This window comes from Mirounga leonina, unplaced genomic scaffold, assembly GCF_011800145.1.
Source record: "Mirounga leonina isolate KUSES-001 unplaced genomic scaffold, KU_Mleo_1.0 Mir_176, whole genome shotgun sequence".
NCBI lineage: Eukaryota > Metazoa > Chordata > Mammalia > Carnivora > Phocidae > Mirounga > Mirounga leonina.
The window spans coordinates 17,043,983-17,059,310 of NW_023270454.1; the positions used below are offsets into that span (position 1 = coordinate 17,043,983).

The following is a 15,328-nucleotide window of genomic DNA, read 5'->3' on the forward strand; positions in this document are numbered from 1 at the left end:
GGCTTAGGATGTGAGAAACACTCAAGAAGTTGCCTTTCCTACGGAGAACAAGTTACCATGTGCTGTATGATGCACAAGCTGGTTCCTGGGCCATCACCAAGTCACGAATGGCTTGGCGACTACAGTTCTTTGCCCTGGTTGAATTTCCTGCAATGGGATCTTCCTTGGACACAAAAAAGTCCCTGCTCTTTCCCTCTCCCCCTGCCCTTCTTTACCACTCACCATTCCATCCCTTGGCCAGCCCCAGCCACGCTCCTGGTTGTCATGGTCATAGAATGGTAGATCAGAAGGGGCCTAAGAGATGGGTCTGCAGCTGAGAGGGATCAGCTGACTCCCAGAAGTCATCTACTAGTAAATGGCAAAACTGAGGAAAGGAATTTGTGGGTTTTAATCCTAAAATGCTAAACTAGTTCCCTCTTCACCGCTCATCCTAAAATTTCTGTTCTTGACTTTAACCTCAGGGCCCATCCCATTTCTCACCTTAGGAACCTAATTCCAACCCTTTGCTGTATTATGATCTCAGTTCTCTGGCTACAGGGAGTCCTGTAGCAAGTTCCTCTCCACATTGGCTATCCCTTGGAACACTGGATGTATTCCTATTAGACATTACTCTGTGTCTTGTTTGGGTACTATTAATACTGTCCTTCATACTCATGATAAGTGAAATAGCTTTATCATGGGCTGTCCAAGCACAAAATAATCAACCACCCTCATAATATCATGTCAGTGGAAAACTGCCCACAAGTGCATTACATCTGGCCAGTTGGGAAGCTTTCTATGTCCAATCAAATGGGGAAACTGAGAAAGGCACTTTTACTCTGAAGGCCTTAGGAGTTTACAAAGTATACCAGAATCCACAAGAAAATGTACTTGTTGGCAGTTGCCTCAGGCCATATGTCCTATTTAGGAAAGCAAGTGAAGAATATTGCTTCTGATATGTAGAGCGGCATACTCTGCTGCACGGCAGACATGCATCTGCCTCTTCCGTCCGGGCAGAGAGCTGGCCAGCCTGGATCTGCAGGCAGGCAGCTAGGGGTCAGCACCTCAACAAAACATCTCCCTGATACCGTGGGATCCTCTGGCCATTCTTCCAGGCTGGAGAAGAGTTCTTACTCATTGATATGTGCAGCCTTCCAGATGCCCATCAGCCCCTGCCTGACTTCACTCTGGATAGAGAGGCTTATATATTAAGTACCTCAAGAACTTCTGAGGAAATGGGCTTGAGATGAAATGAAAAAAAGAAATGAAAGTTGGCAGAAGTAGTGCTATAGATTAGCAAGTGACATAAATTAGTTGTGCTAGAAAGAAAATGTGAATCTCTCTATACACGCACTCCAAGTGCATAGGGAAAATATTTTGAAAGCACTCAATTATTTTTTAAAAGGGAGGAGATACTGGAAAAAATATCTTGTGAATAGGGACAGGAAGAGAAAGACATAAACAGAGGTGCTTCTGAACCAGCTTTAGGTTTTATAGGTGTATAGAATCTGATAAATGATGGTGTCAGAGATTCAAGAAAAATGCCAAGACAGCATCTTAACCCTTTTATCTGCATTGTAATGTGTTTTGGGTATTGAGCTGGTCGCATAAAGGCACCATCCACCAGTGAGTCTATCCCATTTGTATTCATTTCCCAGGTTTGGTTTATTCCCTGGACCATCAGATTCTGGAGGAAACATCTCTCTGATCGGTTAAGGATTTGCATTAATTGGGCCCAAAACTATTTTAGCCTGTTTGTTTAGAATGAGAATTTGAAGAAGCTGAATAACACACTGAAACATCAGTAAACTCTTCCAAAAGATATACCTATGATTAGAATAGCCCTCAGTGCATGTTTCAGCTGCTGGGACAACTCAAGAATTGCCTTTGTGGAACCAAGAGATTGTAATGTAATTCAGGCCAATCTGGGTGTGAGCTTTTTATCCTGGTTCTAAGCCACTTAAAGTGTGTGATGCTGGGAAATGGCTCATCTTCTGTGGGCCTCCCTTTCTCATCCTGTATAAAGGAATACCTTTATGAAAACACATGTGAGTTTTTCCAGATCTAATATTCTAGTTATGTGAACAGATATGTATGATAGACCTGTTTTTATCTTGCCTAATGTAACTGGACCTGTACAGGAAAACCTTTATTATAATTCTCTTTCTCTTCCTCCTTTTTAAAACATTACATTTCTGGGGGCGCCTGGGTGGCTCAGTCGTTGAGCGTCTGCCTTCGGCTCGGGTCATGATCCCAGGGTCCTGGGATCGAGCCCCGCGTCAGGCTCCCTGCTCCGCGGGAAGCCTGCTTCTCCCTCTCCCACTCCCCCTGCTTGTGTTCCCTCTCTCGCTGTGTCTCTCTCTGTCAAATAAATAAATAAAATCTTTAAAAAAAAAAAAAAAACATTACATTTCTGGGGGCTTTATTTTATATCAGCCTTACTTTTAATCAGAGAAACATACCATGTGGGAAATTGTGATGAAGATCCAAGAATGGTTTCTTAATATTATGCACCACCAAAAATAAAGTATTACAAAGATGGCATCTCTGGGCCTAGAGTTCCTTTTCAGGTTTGAAAAACAGCGATTTAAAACAGGTCCGTCGGGCGCCTGGGTGGCTCAGTTGGTTAAGCGACTGCCTTCGGCTCAGGTCATGGTCCTGGAGTCCCGGGATTGAGTCCTGCTCAGTAGGGAGTCTGCTTCTCCCTCTGACCCTCCTCCCTCTCATGCTCTCTGTATCTCATTCTCTCTGTCTCAAATAAATAAATAAAATCTTTAAAAATAATAATAATAAATAAAATAAAACAGATCCGTTTTTGAAAAGTATGTGCCTTTTATGTATCGAAAAAATAACAAAGCATAGAATTCTGTAGACGCCTGAACATTAGCGCAGTTGATAAAGTAGGATTGAGACCTTTTGTTCTAGCTCCTTCTAAATTGTTGGGTGAGCTTAAAAGAGCTCATCTGGTGGCCATTCACAGCAGTCCAGCAAGTCAGGGTATACATTTTGTTCTGCCCATTAAGTAGCTATAAATTATCCCATTACCAGGCAGTTAATAGACAAAGGGGGTGCCAAGAATGCCATGAGGCCTCTTAGTGTCTTTTTCCTTCTAGGGGCTGACTACTTCCCTAAGACAGTCCTACTTCTCCCATGATATGCTGCCATATAGCTCCCAGTTTGTGACAGTTGGTAAATGTCAGTGTCGCGGCGGCTGCTTGTCCTCCTCCCAAACCTTCCATCAGCGGGGACTTGCAGAGCAAGGAAGGCGTGAAGCCAGGAGGAGAGGGTCGTGGAACAGGCAGGAGCCACCACGGGCTGTGCTCAGCCATGCGGCCAGCAGACAGGCCCTCATCCACGTGTAGCCGCACCTGAGCAGCGCAGCCCCAGGGAGGTGTTGGCTGCAATCCCTAACTCCTGCGTTCGTGCATAGCCCACACACAGTGCCAGGCGCTGGTTCTTCCGAGAGCCGTTGGTGTGACCCGAGGCACGGCTGCTCCAGAAGTCTGGAGTTCCTTTCACCCGCTGTATTGTCAGGCACTCATTAAATCCTGTACGTTCTAATTCCTGCACCTTTTTTGGATCTGCCCACATCTTGGCTGCCCCACTGCTCTTAGTTCACACCCTTCTGTTCCTTCTTTCCTTCCGGCATATTGTAGTAAGCCTCTAGCCACCTCTGCATCACCACACTCTGAGCCGAGTGATCTTTCTAAACACGAAACTGGCCATGTCACTTCCCCCTTCCAGAACCTGTGAGTGTGCCCCATCCTTGGTATTATACACCATTCCCTTCATTATTTGGACCAGCCTACCTTTCCAGCCTTCTTCCCCCTCCTTTCTTCTACATATCACGAAGTGGTGCCTAATTCCGTGCAGCTCCCTAAATGTACCAGGTTCCCACCAGTCATTTTGGTGAACTCCTTTATAATTGCACTAAAGGGCCACTTCTTATAGAATGTTCTTCCTGGCCCTTCCAGACCACTTGGGTCTCCTCTCCTGTACCCCCAGAGGATCTTTGACCTCTTTCTGATGGGTCAGTTTTCATACTGCCTTTAATTGTTGCCTTACTTTTCTCTCTCCCCCTACTAGATTTGCAGATGACAGGGGGTAAGGACTGTGTCTTACCTTTATACTCCTAATCCCTGGCAGTATGCCTGGCACAGAAAAATTTCTCTGTTAATGTGTGTTGATTTGGATTGAACTGACCTATCTGGGTGCCTCTAAAAGTAACCTAACAACAGTGTTCTTCCATTCTTTCATGTAATGATCCCATTTGCCATCTGAGTGAGCAATTACCTTTGTGTTATTAGCAGCATTAAGAATGTCTACACATATAGATTCCAGAACATCCAAAGGAAAGAAACAAAGACAGTGTGAATCTTTCTGCAATATAGCTGGACATTGAGATAAAACTTATTAGACTTATCACTTAAATGACTTGATTCTGGACTGTCATAATTGCTACAGGAATATTGTTGTTCTACAAGTTTTTTGGACTTTGACTTTGGATCCTCATAGTCCATATTCAGACACCACCTTAGCTACCTAAAAACTCGGTATATGTTGATCTTAAAAGAAGTTAGGGGAGTCCAAATTGGGGCCATAACCAAAACGGCCCCAGTTGCCTACCAGTTTTTAAAAAGTTAGTGTTTATGACGTAATGAGTATTTCAGTGTCTCTGTTCACGTCCCATGAAGTTGGGATTTCTTCTCCTTGCTGCAAGAGGAGAAACCTATCAAGAATGTGTTCTGGGCTCCTGGGTGGCTCAGTTGGTTAAGCGACTGCCTTCGGCTCAGGTCATGATCCTGGAGTCCCGGGATCGAGTCCCGCATCGGGCTCCCTGCTCAGCAGGGAGTCTGCTTCTCCCTCTCCCGCTCCCCCCTCTTGTGCTCTTTCTCTCTCTCACTCTCTCTCTCAAATAAATAAATAAAATCTTAAAAAAAAAAAAAAAAAAGAATGTGTTCTAAACTAAAAGGCAGCCTTTGTGTCAATGGCATCATTTACACACAAATGAAAATAGTGGTGACTCTCAGTAGATGTTGTGACAAAATCTAGTTATGTAACTATGAAATTACTCATCATAGTTGATGGGGAAATGTCAGCGTGAACTGTGCCAAGAACAAACAACAATGTATATTCATTTAGTCCAAAACACCCTTAAACAAGGGGCCCTTTCCTCCCAACTCCAGAAATACATGGTCAATAGTCATGTTTTATTATAGGTGAGGGAACAAAAATAAGATCCAAAAAAGCATTTTATTACATGCTTTTAAGATAAAGTACAATCATTGGGAAAAAGGGAAGAGGCTGAGTAAAGAAAGGACATTTGATGTTTGCTAAATATTTTCTCTTTTGTTTTATTTATAGAAAATATTCTATGACAGTTTTCCCAAAGGCCATGAGTAAACACATGAAGCTTAACAATTTGTCCATTGTAGCTTTTGTTAAACCCTGGTTTTGGAATCTGTGGCCTTTGTTCTTGTATGTTGAAGGACTGCATTTTAAACTGCTGGATTATAGTGCTTTTGGTTTAGTCTTTGGTATCTAAAATGTCTTTCACAATGTTATAGTGTTATTAACTGAACTTTTCACGATGCTGTCTGTAACATCTGACAAGCTGCACGAAGTACATTTGTAGAGTATTTCCCCGGTGCCCAAAGTGACATGATGTCTCTATGTTTTTCTGGCAACACATTGTGAATTTACTCCAGTTGCCATTGGATCTCACGTAATTGTGGCTTCATACAGCAAGTATGTAAGCATTACTTCGGGTGCCCAGTACTAAGAAAACTCTACAGAGCTATTTGCCAGAGTTTCTACCATCAAGGAGCTCTGCTTGTAATTGTGAAAAGACATTTCCTCAGCACAAAGCTAAGAAAAATGCAAGATCATACACCAGGAAGGAGTGTCACAGGTTCGGTACAAGCTGCAGGCTCACGGGAAAATTAGAAGGACCGGGATGGCTGTGAGCTATGGGGCTGTGGTAAGGGGAAAGTGGAACTGGGATTGGGTGCTGGGTAGGCAGTCAACAAACAGCTCCTCCAAGCGTCACCCGGACCAGCCAGTGCTCCTTCTACATACCCACCACTAAGCTCATTGCACCTGGAGAACATACTGGAATTAGCTATATCTCTCTCCCTAGTAGATTGTAAGTGGACTAGCCTATGGCTTATTGAGCTTTGTAGCACTCCCACACCCCACCGCTTGCCCCAGACCCCTAGCAGTGTGGCCAACACAGAAGCCATACTTAAAAAAAAAAAAAAAAGAACTAAAAGGGCATGGTATGCGATCTGGTGAATTCCTACTAAAAACTTTTAATTCATTAATGTTGATCAGTTAAATGCTTTATTTTTTAAAATAAATGTTCCCAGAGAGTTTTTGAGTAAAAATGCATTGGCACAAACAACCTACAAATTACACATGATGATTTCTGTACTTTGGTAACTTTTCAAAATGGGAATGAGATGGGGGAGGGAGGGATGAGTTTGCTACCTGAAAACCCTGCACTAAAATCTCTGCCTCTGTTCCTGTGAAGGACTCTAAGGGAACTCATTACAGTTTTGGAACAGTTGCTGTGTTTCTAGCCCAAAGTACCTACTGACATTATTAAAATAGAATAGCAGTGTCCCATTCTCTTTATTCTTGCTAGCACAAGGTGTTTGAAAGTAGAAAACCAAAGTGGCCAGCCTTTGTTTGAAAACAGTTTTAGAGTTCTGCATTTTAAAACCCAGTTTGATCTTCCATTTGTTGCATTCTCCCTAGTCGTGAAAAAAAGAAATGTTACAGAATACTTACTACACACACTGATTAGAACCTACCTCGTACGTTGTCTTGTCTGTCATTCTCCCCCAAGCTATTTAGTCAGGCATTGGCTCTGGTGTGGGCGTCAGGGCGTCAGAGAGGAGTGACCCCAGATGCTGTCCTCAGGGGGCTCAGTTCAGGGTCTGCCCAGAGGGGCAGCTCGTGTATTTTCAGACTCGAGTCCCTGCAAAAGGAGCCAGCGTTGAAAATCCTTTGTAATTACTTCCGGTGCTGGCGGGAGGGCAGTCAATAATGTCTTAGACAAGACCAAAAACAAGGTAGGTCTTTTAAATGCTATAATAAAAATCAACTCGAGAAGCGTAATTTCAGCAAAGGCTACTTTATACGTTAGGCTGGCAATTCTTGTTTCTCAAGCTGAGTGTTTAGTAAGTACGTTATGTGCATTTGATCATGAGTCCTTGTAATTGTCCTGTACTTGGTGAGTTCTTGGCCAGAAACACATAGCCAATGAGGGTGGTTAGATCCCGGGTCCTGGCCCAGTCTACCTGCAACCTGAGGCCGTGCTCTGAACAGCCATTCTGTACTGAATAGGTCAGCTTTACAACTTCCCTGTTCAAAGGAAACCACAAGTTAGCCAAGGAAACATTTACAAACTCACAACAGGGTATGTGTCATGTGGTTGCAGCCTGTGCTATCTCCCAAAGACCACGATTCCTGCTGGCGGAAAAATGTGTTGGCCTTCCTGGCGCAGGAAGGCCCTCGCATCCACGGGGGAGTGTGGAAGTCCACAGCACTAAGAAAACTCTTTGTCTTCCCCACTGAAGAAATGTATGCTCTGAAGCTAATTTACCACCCCTGATTTATTTACCTCTTCAGTTTCATTGTCTACCGAACTGGAATAATTATTTCTGCCTTTGGAGAGAGATTCATTTATTCAATAACTTACTGTCAGGGGCAACTTCAGACACTAAGAATGCCAAGAGGAATGAGGCAGACAGAACGGTTAGTGTGGGACAGGCCCAAGGATAGACATACACATTAGAGGAACAGAATGCAGTTTAGAAGTAGACTCACTGTTTTTGACAAGAAGGCAAGACAATCCATGGAAGAAATGATAGTCTTTTTTTTTTTAGAAATGGTGCTGAAACAACGGGCTATCCATATGGGGGAGAAATGAACCTCAGCCCTTACCTCATGCCATACATATACACACAGCAAATACTGGAATGGATCAGTAAAAACATGGGGCACAAGGGAACTTTTGGTGATAATGGAAACATTCCATATTTTGTTTATTGTGGTAGTTACGTAGTTACATACATCTGTCAAAGCCCACTAAAATGTATACCTAAAATGGGCACATTTTATCGTTTGTAAATTATACCACAGTAAAGTTGATTTTATTTTATTTTATTTTATTTTTTTAAAGATTTTATTTATTTATTTGACAGAGAGAGACAGCGAGAGAGGGAACACAAGCAGGGTGGGTGGGAGAGGGAGAAGCAGGCTTCCAGTGGAGCAGGGAGCCCAATGCGGGGCTCGACCCCAGGACCCTGGCATCATGACCTGAGCTGAAGGCAGACGCTTAATGACTGAGCCACCCAGGTGCCCTGTAAAGTTGATTTTAAAAAAGAAATCATATCCTGTCACCCCTTTGCTAAAATTTTCCAGTGAACGTTAGGTAAATCCAAACTCCTTTGCTCTGTCCTACAAAGTCCTAGGTGATCTGGACCTGTCCACTCCTCTGTTTGCTTTTGTTGTTCTTCCTGGAATGCTCTTCTCCCAGATCTAGGTGTGGCTGATTCCTAAAGAGGCTTCAGCTCAGGGGCCACCTCCTTGGTGAAGTTCCCACCTCCTCAGTGAAGTTCTCCCTGATTGCCTAACTCAGTATTTGAGTACATCATGGTGTGTTTTCCAAAGCATGCATCATTAGCTGAAATTCTTATTTACGTGGTATTTATTTATTGTCTGTTTTTCCCCATGAGAATATAATATCCACATAACAGGAAAGGTCTGTCTTGTCTACTGTTCTATCTTTAGGACCTACAATAATGTCTGCCTAATAGTTGATGTTCAATAATTATTAAAAAATTAATATAATAAAGTAATAAAAAGGGTAAGGAATTCCGATTCTATAACATAGTGCAGAAACACTGAAGGTTGCTAAGTAAAGAAATGGCACCACAGAATTTGTGTTGCAGAATGGTTATAGGGATTGGATTGGGATCTGGGGTAAGACTGAAGGCAGGCAGATGATATAGAAGGCGAGCCCACCATTTCTGGTAAGGAAAAGATAGGGAGGCTAAGCTGAGGCTCACTCAGAGGACACAAGGGGTGGAACAATCCAAGCAATATTTATCAAGAGATGGAATCAGCAACCTGTAGCCACGTACATTCTGAGGGGCCAAGGGTCATAGTGGAATCGAGGATTCTATCCATGCATACCTGAGCTAATGATGGTGCCCTGAACTGACAGAAGGGGATGAGGGAAATGTAGCATAGTTAGCAGATGAGTTTGGCTTGGGATGTTGATTTTGAGTTACCTGCAAGACATCCTCCTAAAGCTGTTTACTGGACAGTTGGTAATACCAGTCAGAAATTCAGGACGGAGTCAGGACTGAGGACATGGATTTGAGAGTTATTAAATAAAGGCATGGAAATGGAACTTTGGTAAGAGCTGAAAAGAGAAGAGGGCCAGTGATGAAACTCTAGGGGTTAACTGCCTTGTAAGGACTGGAAAGAAGAAGAGGAACCAGTAAAGAATAATGAGAGCAGTTAGGAGGAGCAGAGTGTGGAAGCTGGGGAAGCAACTTTGCTCACTATAGTGGCACTTGCCACGGAAATCTGGCAAGAGAAAGACTGAAAACTTGGCAACTCAGAGTGACTGGTGACTTGAGCAAGAGTTGTTTCAGTAAAGAGCAGGCCAAATACAGAATGTAGTCGTTTGAGGAGTGAGGGGGGGGGGGGGGGGGGGGGGGAGTTAGGATAAGACGCAGATTCTTTCCAAAAGGTGGGAAAGTAGGAATTCATGCCTACACAAACTAGTAGGAGAAAGCAGTCTTTTGAGAAAGGTAAGGATACCACTGGGCTAAGGTGCTTGATTCAAAACCTTAAGGTGTCTATAGGCATCTTGGGAAAAGGCTACTGAACGAACTCAGCACTGATACACAGATCACCAGATGTCACCGAGGGCCTGGCTAGGGTGAGATGGTTCCTTTAGTTTGGCAGTAATGACATGGTTGTATGATTCTCTCCAGTAGGTGCTCCAGCCTCCTGGGTGCAGGCACCAGGATGACAAGTGATCAGCTTGATCACGGTTATATACTGGCAGAGTAGTTGTGGCAGAAGGACAGGGGGTGAGGATAGCAGGGACTGTGGTCCACGTCATTGGGTCTAGACTGAGACAGAAGTGGAGCATGCAGGTCTGGTGGGGGGCAGAGATAGAGACTGAGGAAAATAGAAGGGCTAGAAAGTTCAGTGAGGGGAGTAAGAGATCTGGAAGAATGGTCAGGTGCAGTTAAAGATGGTAGAACTTCAGAACTCCTCGGCACTTCGGAATTGAGAATGTGGAGAGATGAAAGGTGCAGGGTGTGGCTATGTGGTTCATGGATGAAATGGAGGATAGAGATGTAGGTGACGGTTAGATCTTTATAAGCACAGCCACCACAGTGTCACCCCATTCATACTGGTGTCCCCCTGCCTCCGGGAGACAGATGAAGATTGAAACCAGGGAATTCAGTGAGTGATCACTAGTTGATAGATAACAATTACATGGAGCAGAGAGAGCTAGATGGTATGAAGCTCAAAGGAGCATGGGCAGTTGCCGGAAGTGGGGGGAAGGCATATATAGAAGCCATAATGGGGAGTGAGGAGAATGCCACACCGATTCTGGTGGAGTGCTTCCAAATGCTGGCAGCACTCAAGCTGTGACCACTGAAATCAACTGGAAGGAAAGAGAAGAGATGAAGAGGGACCCCAGGTGAACAGTCAGGTCATCTGCAATAGCAACAGGTGACAGGGTAGAAGGAGACCTTATCATGCTAAATGAAGGAAGCCTGAATTGGTTTTGGAACTCTCTAAAGTCATGTGATATAAATTTAACATACAAAGTATATATTTGTTCCTACTAAGCTATATGTTTCAACAGCAAAAATAACAAAATTGTATTGTTACGATTTCTGTGAAAAATGTAATTTAACCTTCCGAACATCTAGTTTGTGTGTTTAAAAATTATATAGGTGTGTATTTTAGCTGGGTTTCTAACATTTTATAAATAATATTGTTAAAGTATGAATGCTAATATTTATGTGTGTGGATTTTTTTTTTAACAGGTTCTTAATCAAGAACCAGCTCTATGGATCCAGGACAGGTTTGTCCCATGGCCTGCTCTGAACAGCGTGTTGTCCGATAGAAGATTCCATTGGCAAACCATCTCTATTGCCTTATAGAGCAAGCAAAGAAGATGGATCGATTAAAGAACCATCTACCTGTGTGCTTTCTACCTACTGTGCCCTTTTTAATCCTAGTATCCACTCTAGCAACTGCTAAGAGTGTGACTAATAGCACTTTAAATGGCACTGACGTGGTCTTGGGCTCTGTGCCTGTAATCATTGCCAGAACTGACCATATCATAGTCAAGGAAGGGAACAGTGCCTTGATTAATTGTAGTGTTTATGGCATCCCTGATCCACAATTCAAGTGGTATAATTCCGTTGGCAAGCTGCTGAAAGAAGACGAGGAGAAGGAGCGAGGAGGAGGTAGGCTTTCAAGTTGTGTCAAATGTCATAAAATACAAACAGACTCTGGAAGCCACACTGAGAATGTTAGTTGCTCTTATTCAAGTCATTTAAAGATCTCATTCTGTCTTCTTTGCTAAGGCAAGAGAGAGAAATATATATCCTTAAGGATTCGAAGCAGTAATTAATTCATAGTTTTCACTCTTCGACTCAGAAGACAAAGGGCAAACATAAAAGTCTCTTAAAAGGCCTCTTGGAATTTTGTAGTATAATGCATACAAAATGTTACGGGGACGAATGTAAAGTGGATTTTCCATTAGTATACATTCCATTTATAAGGAAGTTTTATTTTGTTTCAGGGGAGCTGGCTCCAGTTAACAATATAGCAGTTGTTTATGGTTAAATGGTTAATTCATTGACTGTGGATTTAAGGACCACACTTCTTAAAAGAAGTCTCTGTGCAAGGTTGTCAGGCACCGACTAGAGATGGCTCTGTGCTCCTGAAGACCTGGCTGAAGTTTCTAGATTGTCTGTTGCAGCTGAGGCCAAGAGGGAGGGAGGATTCACGAGCAAGAAATAACATGTGGCAATCGGGGAATGTTTGGTTTTTAATGAGTGTATTTCTGGCCAAAAAGTGTGAATCACCTACCTAAGCACCAAGCTTGCTTCAGGAAAGCCTCCAGCCAAAAAGAGAGGATTGGTTGGGTCATTGGGAATCAGTACATTTCTTGTTTTAGATGGGAGAGGTACTTGTCTAAAAACCCAAGCCTGCTCTAATTGACCTGAAGGAGTTACCGGGCTTTCTGAAGCATTTACTGTGTGAAGTAGGGGAGTAAAAAGACCATTGTTCCTGAAGTAGCGGCTTATTAGTTTCTATCACCTTTCATTCATATTGTACTTCCCATCCCACAGCCCTTTGACCAATGAGTAATCCCCAGAGCGTTTCTGCTCCAAGAAAACCTACATTTTTAATCTCTTTCCCTCATTTCATCTTCTGTACTCTGAAAAAGAGTAGAGGCTAATGCCTTATGTCTCCTCAGGAGCTGAGTGAATGGAGTTTTCTTGCAATTACATACTTCCGGTTCCCAGCTGTGTTCCTCACGGTTGAGGCGCTAGCAGTCCAGCTCCCTGGGATGTGGGGTTTCCTTGTAGTGCTCTCATTACACTGCTTTTGGTTAGCCATTCAAGGATGTACAGTATGACAAAGCTTCTTCCCTTAATGAAAATACTGTATGTTACGTATCACATGTGTGTCTGTCGGTTTAACCTAGGAGAGCGGAACTCTTTCCCCACCAAGTAAAATTATGAGGCCATAGAATTTTTAAATTGGATGGGACTTAGAGACAGTGTAATCCAAATCCCTCTTTTACGCATGTTTTCCCAAGGTCCTACTGTTATTAAGTGTCTATGACTAGAACCTTCACTACTGATGCTGAGAAGATGAGACACTACCACCCCTTAGCCCACAACTGGCTTCCATTCCTCCCATTCCTTCCTCCCAGACTCACAGGCAAAAGGAAGTGATATCACACTTGTGCAGGGGGGCAGTAACCATAGTAACATATACATTCTCAAGTCCCTGTACCTCATCAGATCTCTCCGCAGGCTGGGCCACTGCGAGGAATAACAAGGTAACTGAAGTGAGGGGAGCGAGGACTCCAGACCTGAATCTACCTTTCACGTGGACACTGAAGCCCAGGTTATGTCTGGTGGCCAGGAGCTGGGGCTGGGGCACTGAACCCCTGAGTCCTAGAGAGGAAGAAAACCATGGGAACCTGACAGTGCTGGGGCCTGAATTTCAGGCACAACATTCTGAGTGCATTCCTGAGGTGGTACCTTTCTCCTTCAGAGAGATCATGTGTTGCCTCCATTGAAAAGGTCCTTATCGCTACTAACTCAGTCCGGCAAGCATATGCTGCATCTTGCCTTCTCTGTCTGTGTCCTGGGAGGGTGGGCTAGAGCAAAGCCCCACACGGCTCAATTTCCCTTTGTTCTGCCGGTGCTCAGGTGACCCTATAGTAGCAGCCTGTCCCGGGACCCCGGAAGCAGGGGGAGCCACTGAAAACCTTTGCTGCAGACACCTGCTCCATCAGAAGCCAGTGCTCCATCAGCCAGTTAGCTGTTTTTAAACCTCATAAGGAAGATGCACTGCCGATTTTTAAAAAGAACTCACGATACTAGTACTTGATGTTCCAGCTCAGCTTTTGTGTTATGATGCATAATAATAGTAACCTCCGAACATAAGGAACACAGGGTAATACACAAAACACTGCACCGAACAACTAAGCAAGACGTAAGAAATAGCAGAAATGAGACTCCTCATCATGGAATACTAGAATTTTAGTGCTCAAATGGCCTATTAGAGGACCCATAAGTCTTTAACTCTTCCTTTCTGATGGGGAAAATGCCCATATTATAACCATGGACAAAAATTTCAGTTTTCAGGCTGATAGTCTAGGAGTTTAAATGGAGCAGTGTTTCATTTATAACTCAACAAAAACGTAATTGAATATAGTATGAAAAATGATGCTAATATCCCAGAACATTACCTAGATACAATAGACTACTGTGAAAACCAAACTAACAAAATTAATGCAATTTTCATTAACAATCCCCACCACTGATTAAGCCCCCCGTACCAAGTTTCAGATATTATCTCTAATCCTTACAGTAAGCATGACGGGTAGATGTTACTAATCCTGATGCCTACAGACGAGGAACCAGGTGAATAGAGAGGATATTGCACAACCGGAGTGTGGCCAAGCAAGTGTGTATTTTCCCTTTCTGCCCGACCAGCATCTGCTCACCCTCTAGGCCTTGGTAGGCAAAAACCACTGAAGAGCATCTAACCCAGACGGAGCGAAGGAGAGAAGCCTTCCAGGATACAAAGTGCATGGTGATCACCCATATCACAGTCACAGTGTTAGGAAGTGTGCACATGGCATGTGTGTGCGTGCACGCTCACACACACGCACACGCACATCATCAGAATCCAGGAGCACACCACCATTAGTGTGGAAAGGAACAGTTTCATTTCTTGGTTATGCTGAAGAAGTGAGCTCGCTGCCAGTCCTAGAAAGAATGGGGCTGTCTCCTGTCACTGGCCAGAGCGGCAGCTGCTTTGCCTTGCTTCCCTGGTGCTTGTTACTTGGAGTCCGCAGGATCAGGAGAGGCTAATGTGGAATCTATTTCTGGAGGAGGACTTTCTTTTATTTATTTATTTTTTTTCTTGGTAGTTCACCGAAGGACATGTTGGGGGTGGTCTACCAACCACATTACAGAAATAACTCAGAATTCGAGTACCATGCATAACCACAAATGGCCACACACTGCACTGTTTTCCATTTTCCTTCTGCTAGAGGTGAGTAGAAATAGATAGTTGTCAGCAGGTATTATGAAAGAAGTCCCAGTTATTTCAGGTACGAATTACCCAGTGTATTTGTGCCATGCCTTCTTGCTCCAACTTTAAGCCATGGAAATGCACATTATTAGCACCTTTATCAGATGACAAATAACAAGCATTTCAAGAAAGTCAGCTGGCATTGGCCTTAGTAAACACGTCTGGCTTGTTAGCAATTATGTTTGAAAGTCTTCCTTCGGGCGCCTGGGTGGCTCAGTCGTTAAGCGTCTGCCTTCGGCTCAGGTCATGATCCCAGGGTCCTGGGATCGAGCCCCACATCGGGCTCCCTGCTCTGCGGGAAGCCTGCTTCTCCCTCTCCCACTCCCCCGGCTTGTGTTCCTGCTCTCGCTATGTCTCTCTCTGTCAAATAAATAAATAAAATCTTTAAAAAAAAAAAAAAAAGAAAGTCTTCCTTCAAGTTAGGTTTGAGACTTTCCCGTGGGCTTGTTCTCCA

The 15,328-nt window shown here is 43.7% G+C and overlaps 1 protein-coding gene across 2 annotated transcripts in view; it reads left to right on the forward strand.

The window, feature by feature from the left end:
• MFAP3L (microfibril associated protein 3 like) overlaps positions 1–15,328 on the forward strand; it is a 39,194-nt gene that overhangs the window by 9,745 nt on the left and 14,121 nt on the right. Inside the window, exon 2 of one of the 2 annotated variants that reach the window (XM_035022708.1) lies at positions 11,070–11,495. The exons of the other annotated variant lie outside the window; for it this stretch is intronic. Coding sequence (XP_034878599.1) covers positions 11,201–11,495 — 295 coding nt within the window. The 5' untranslated portion in view covers positions 11,070–11,200. The remainder of the gene's footprint in view (positions 1–11,069; positions 11,496–15,328) is intronic. 2 annotated transcript variants of the gene reach the window in all.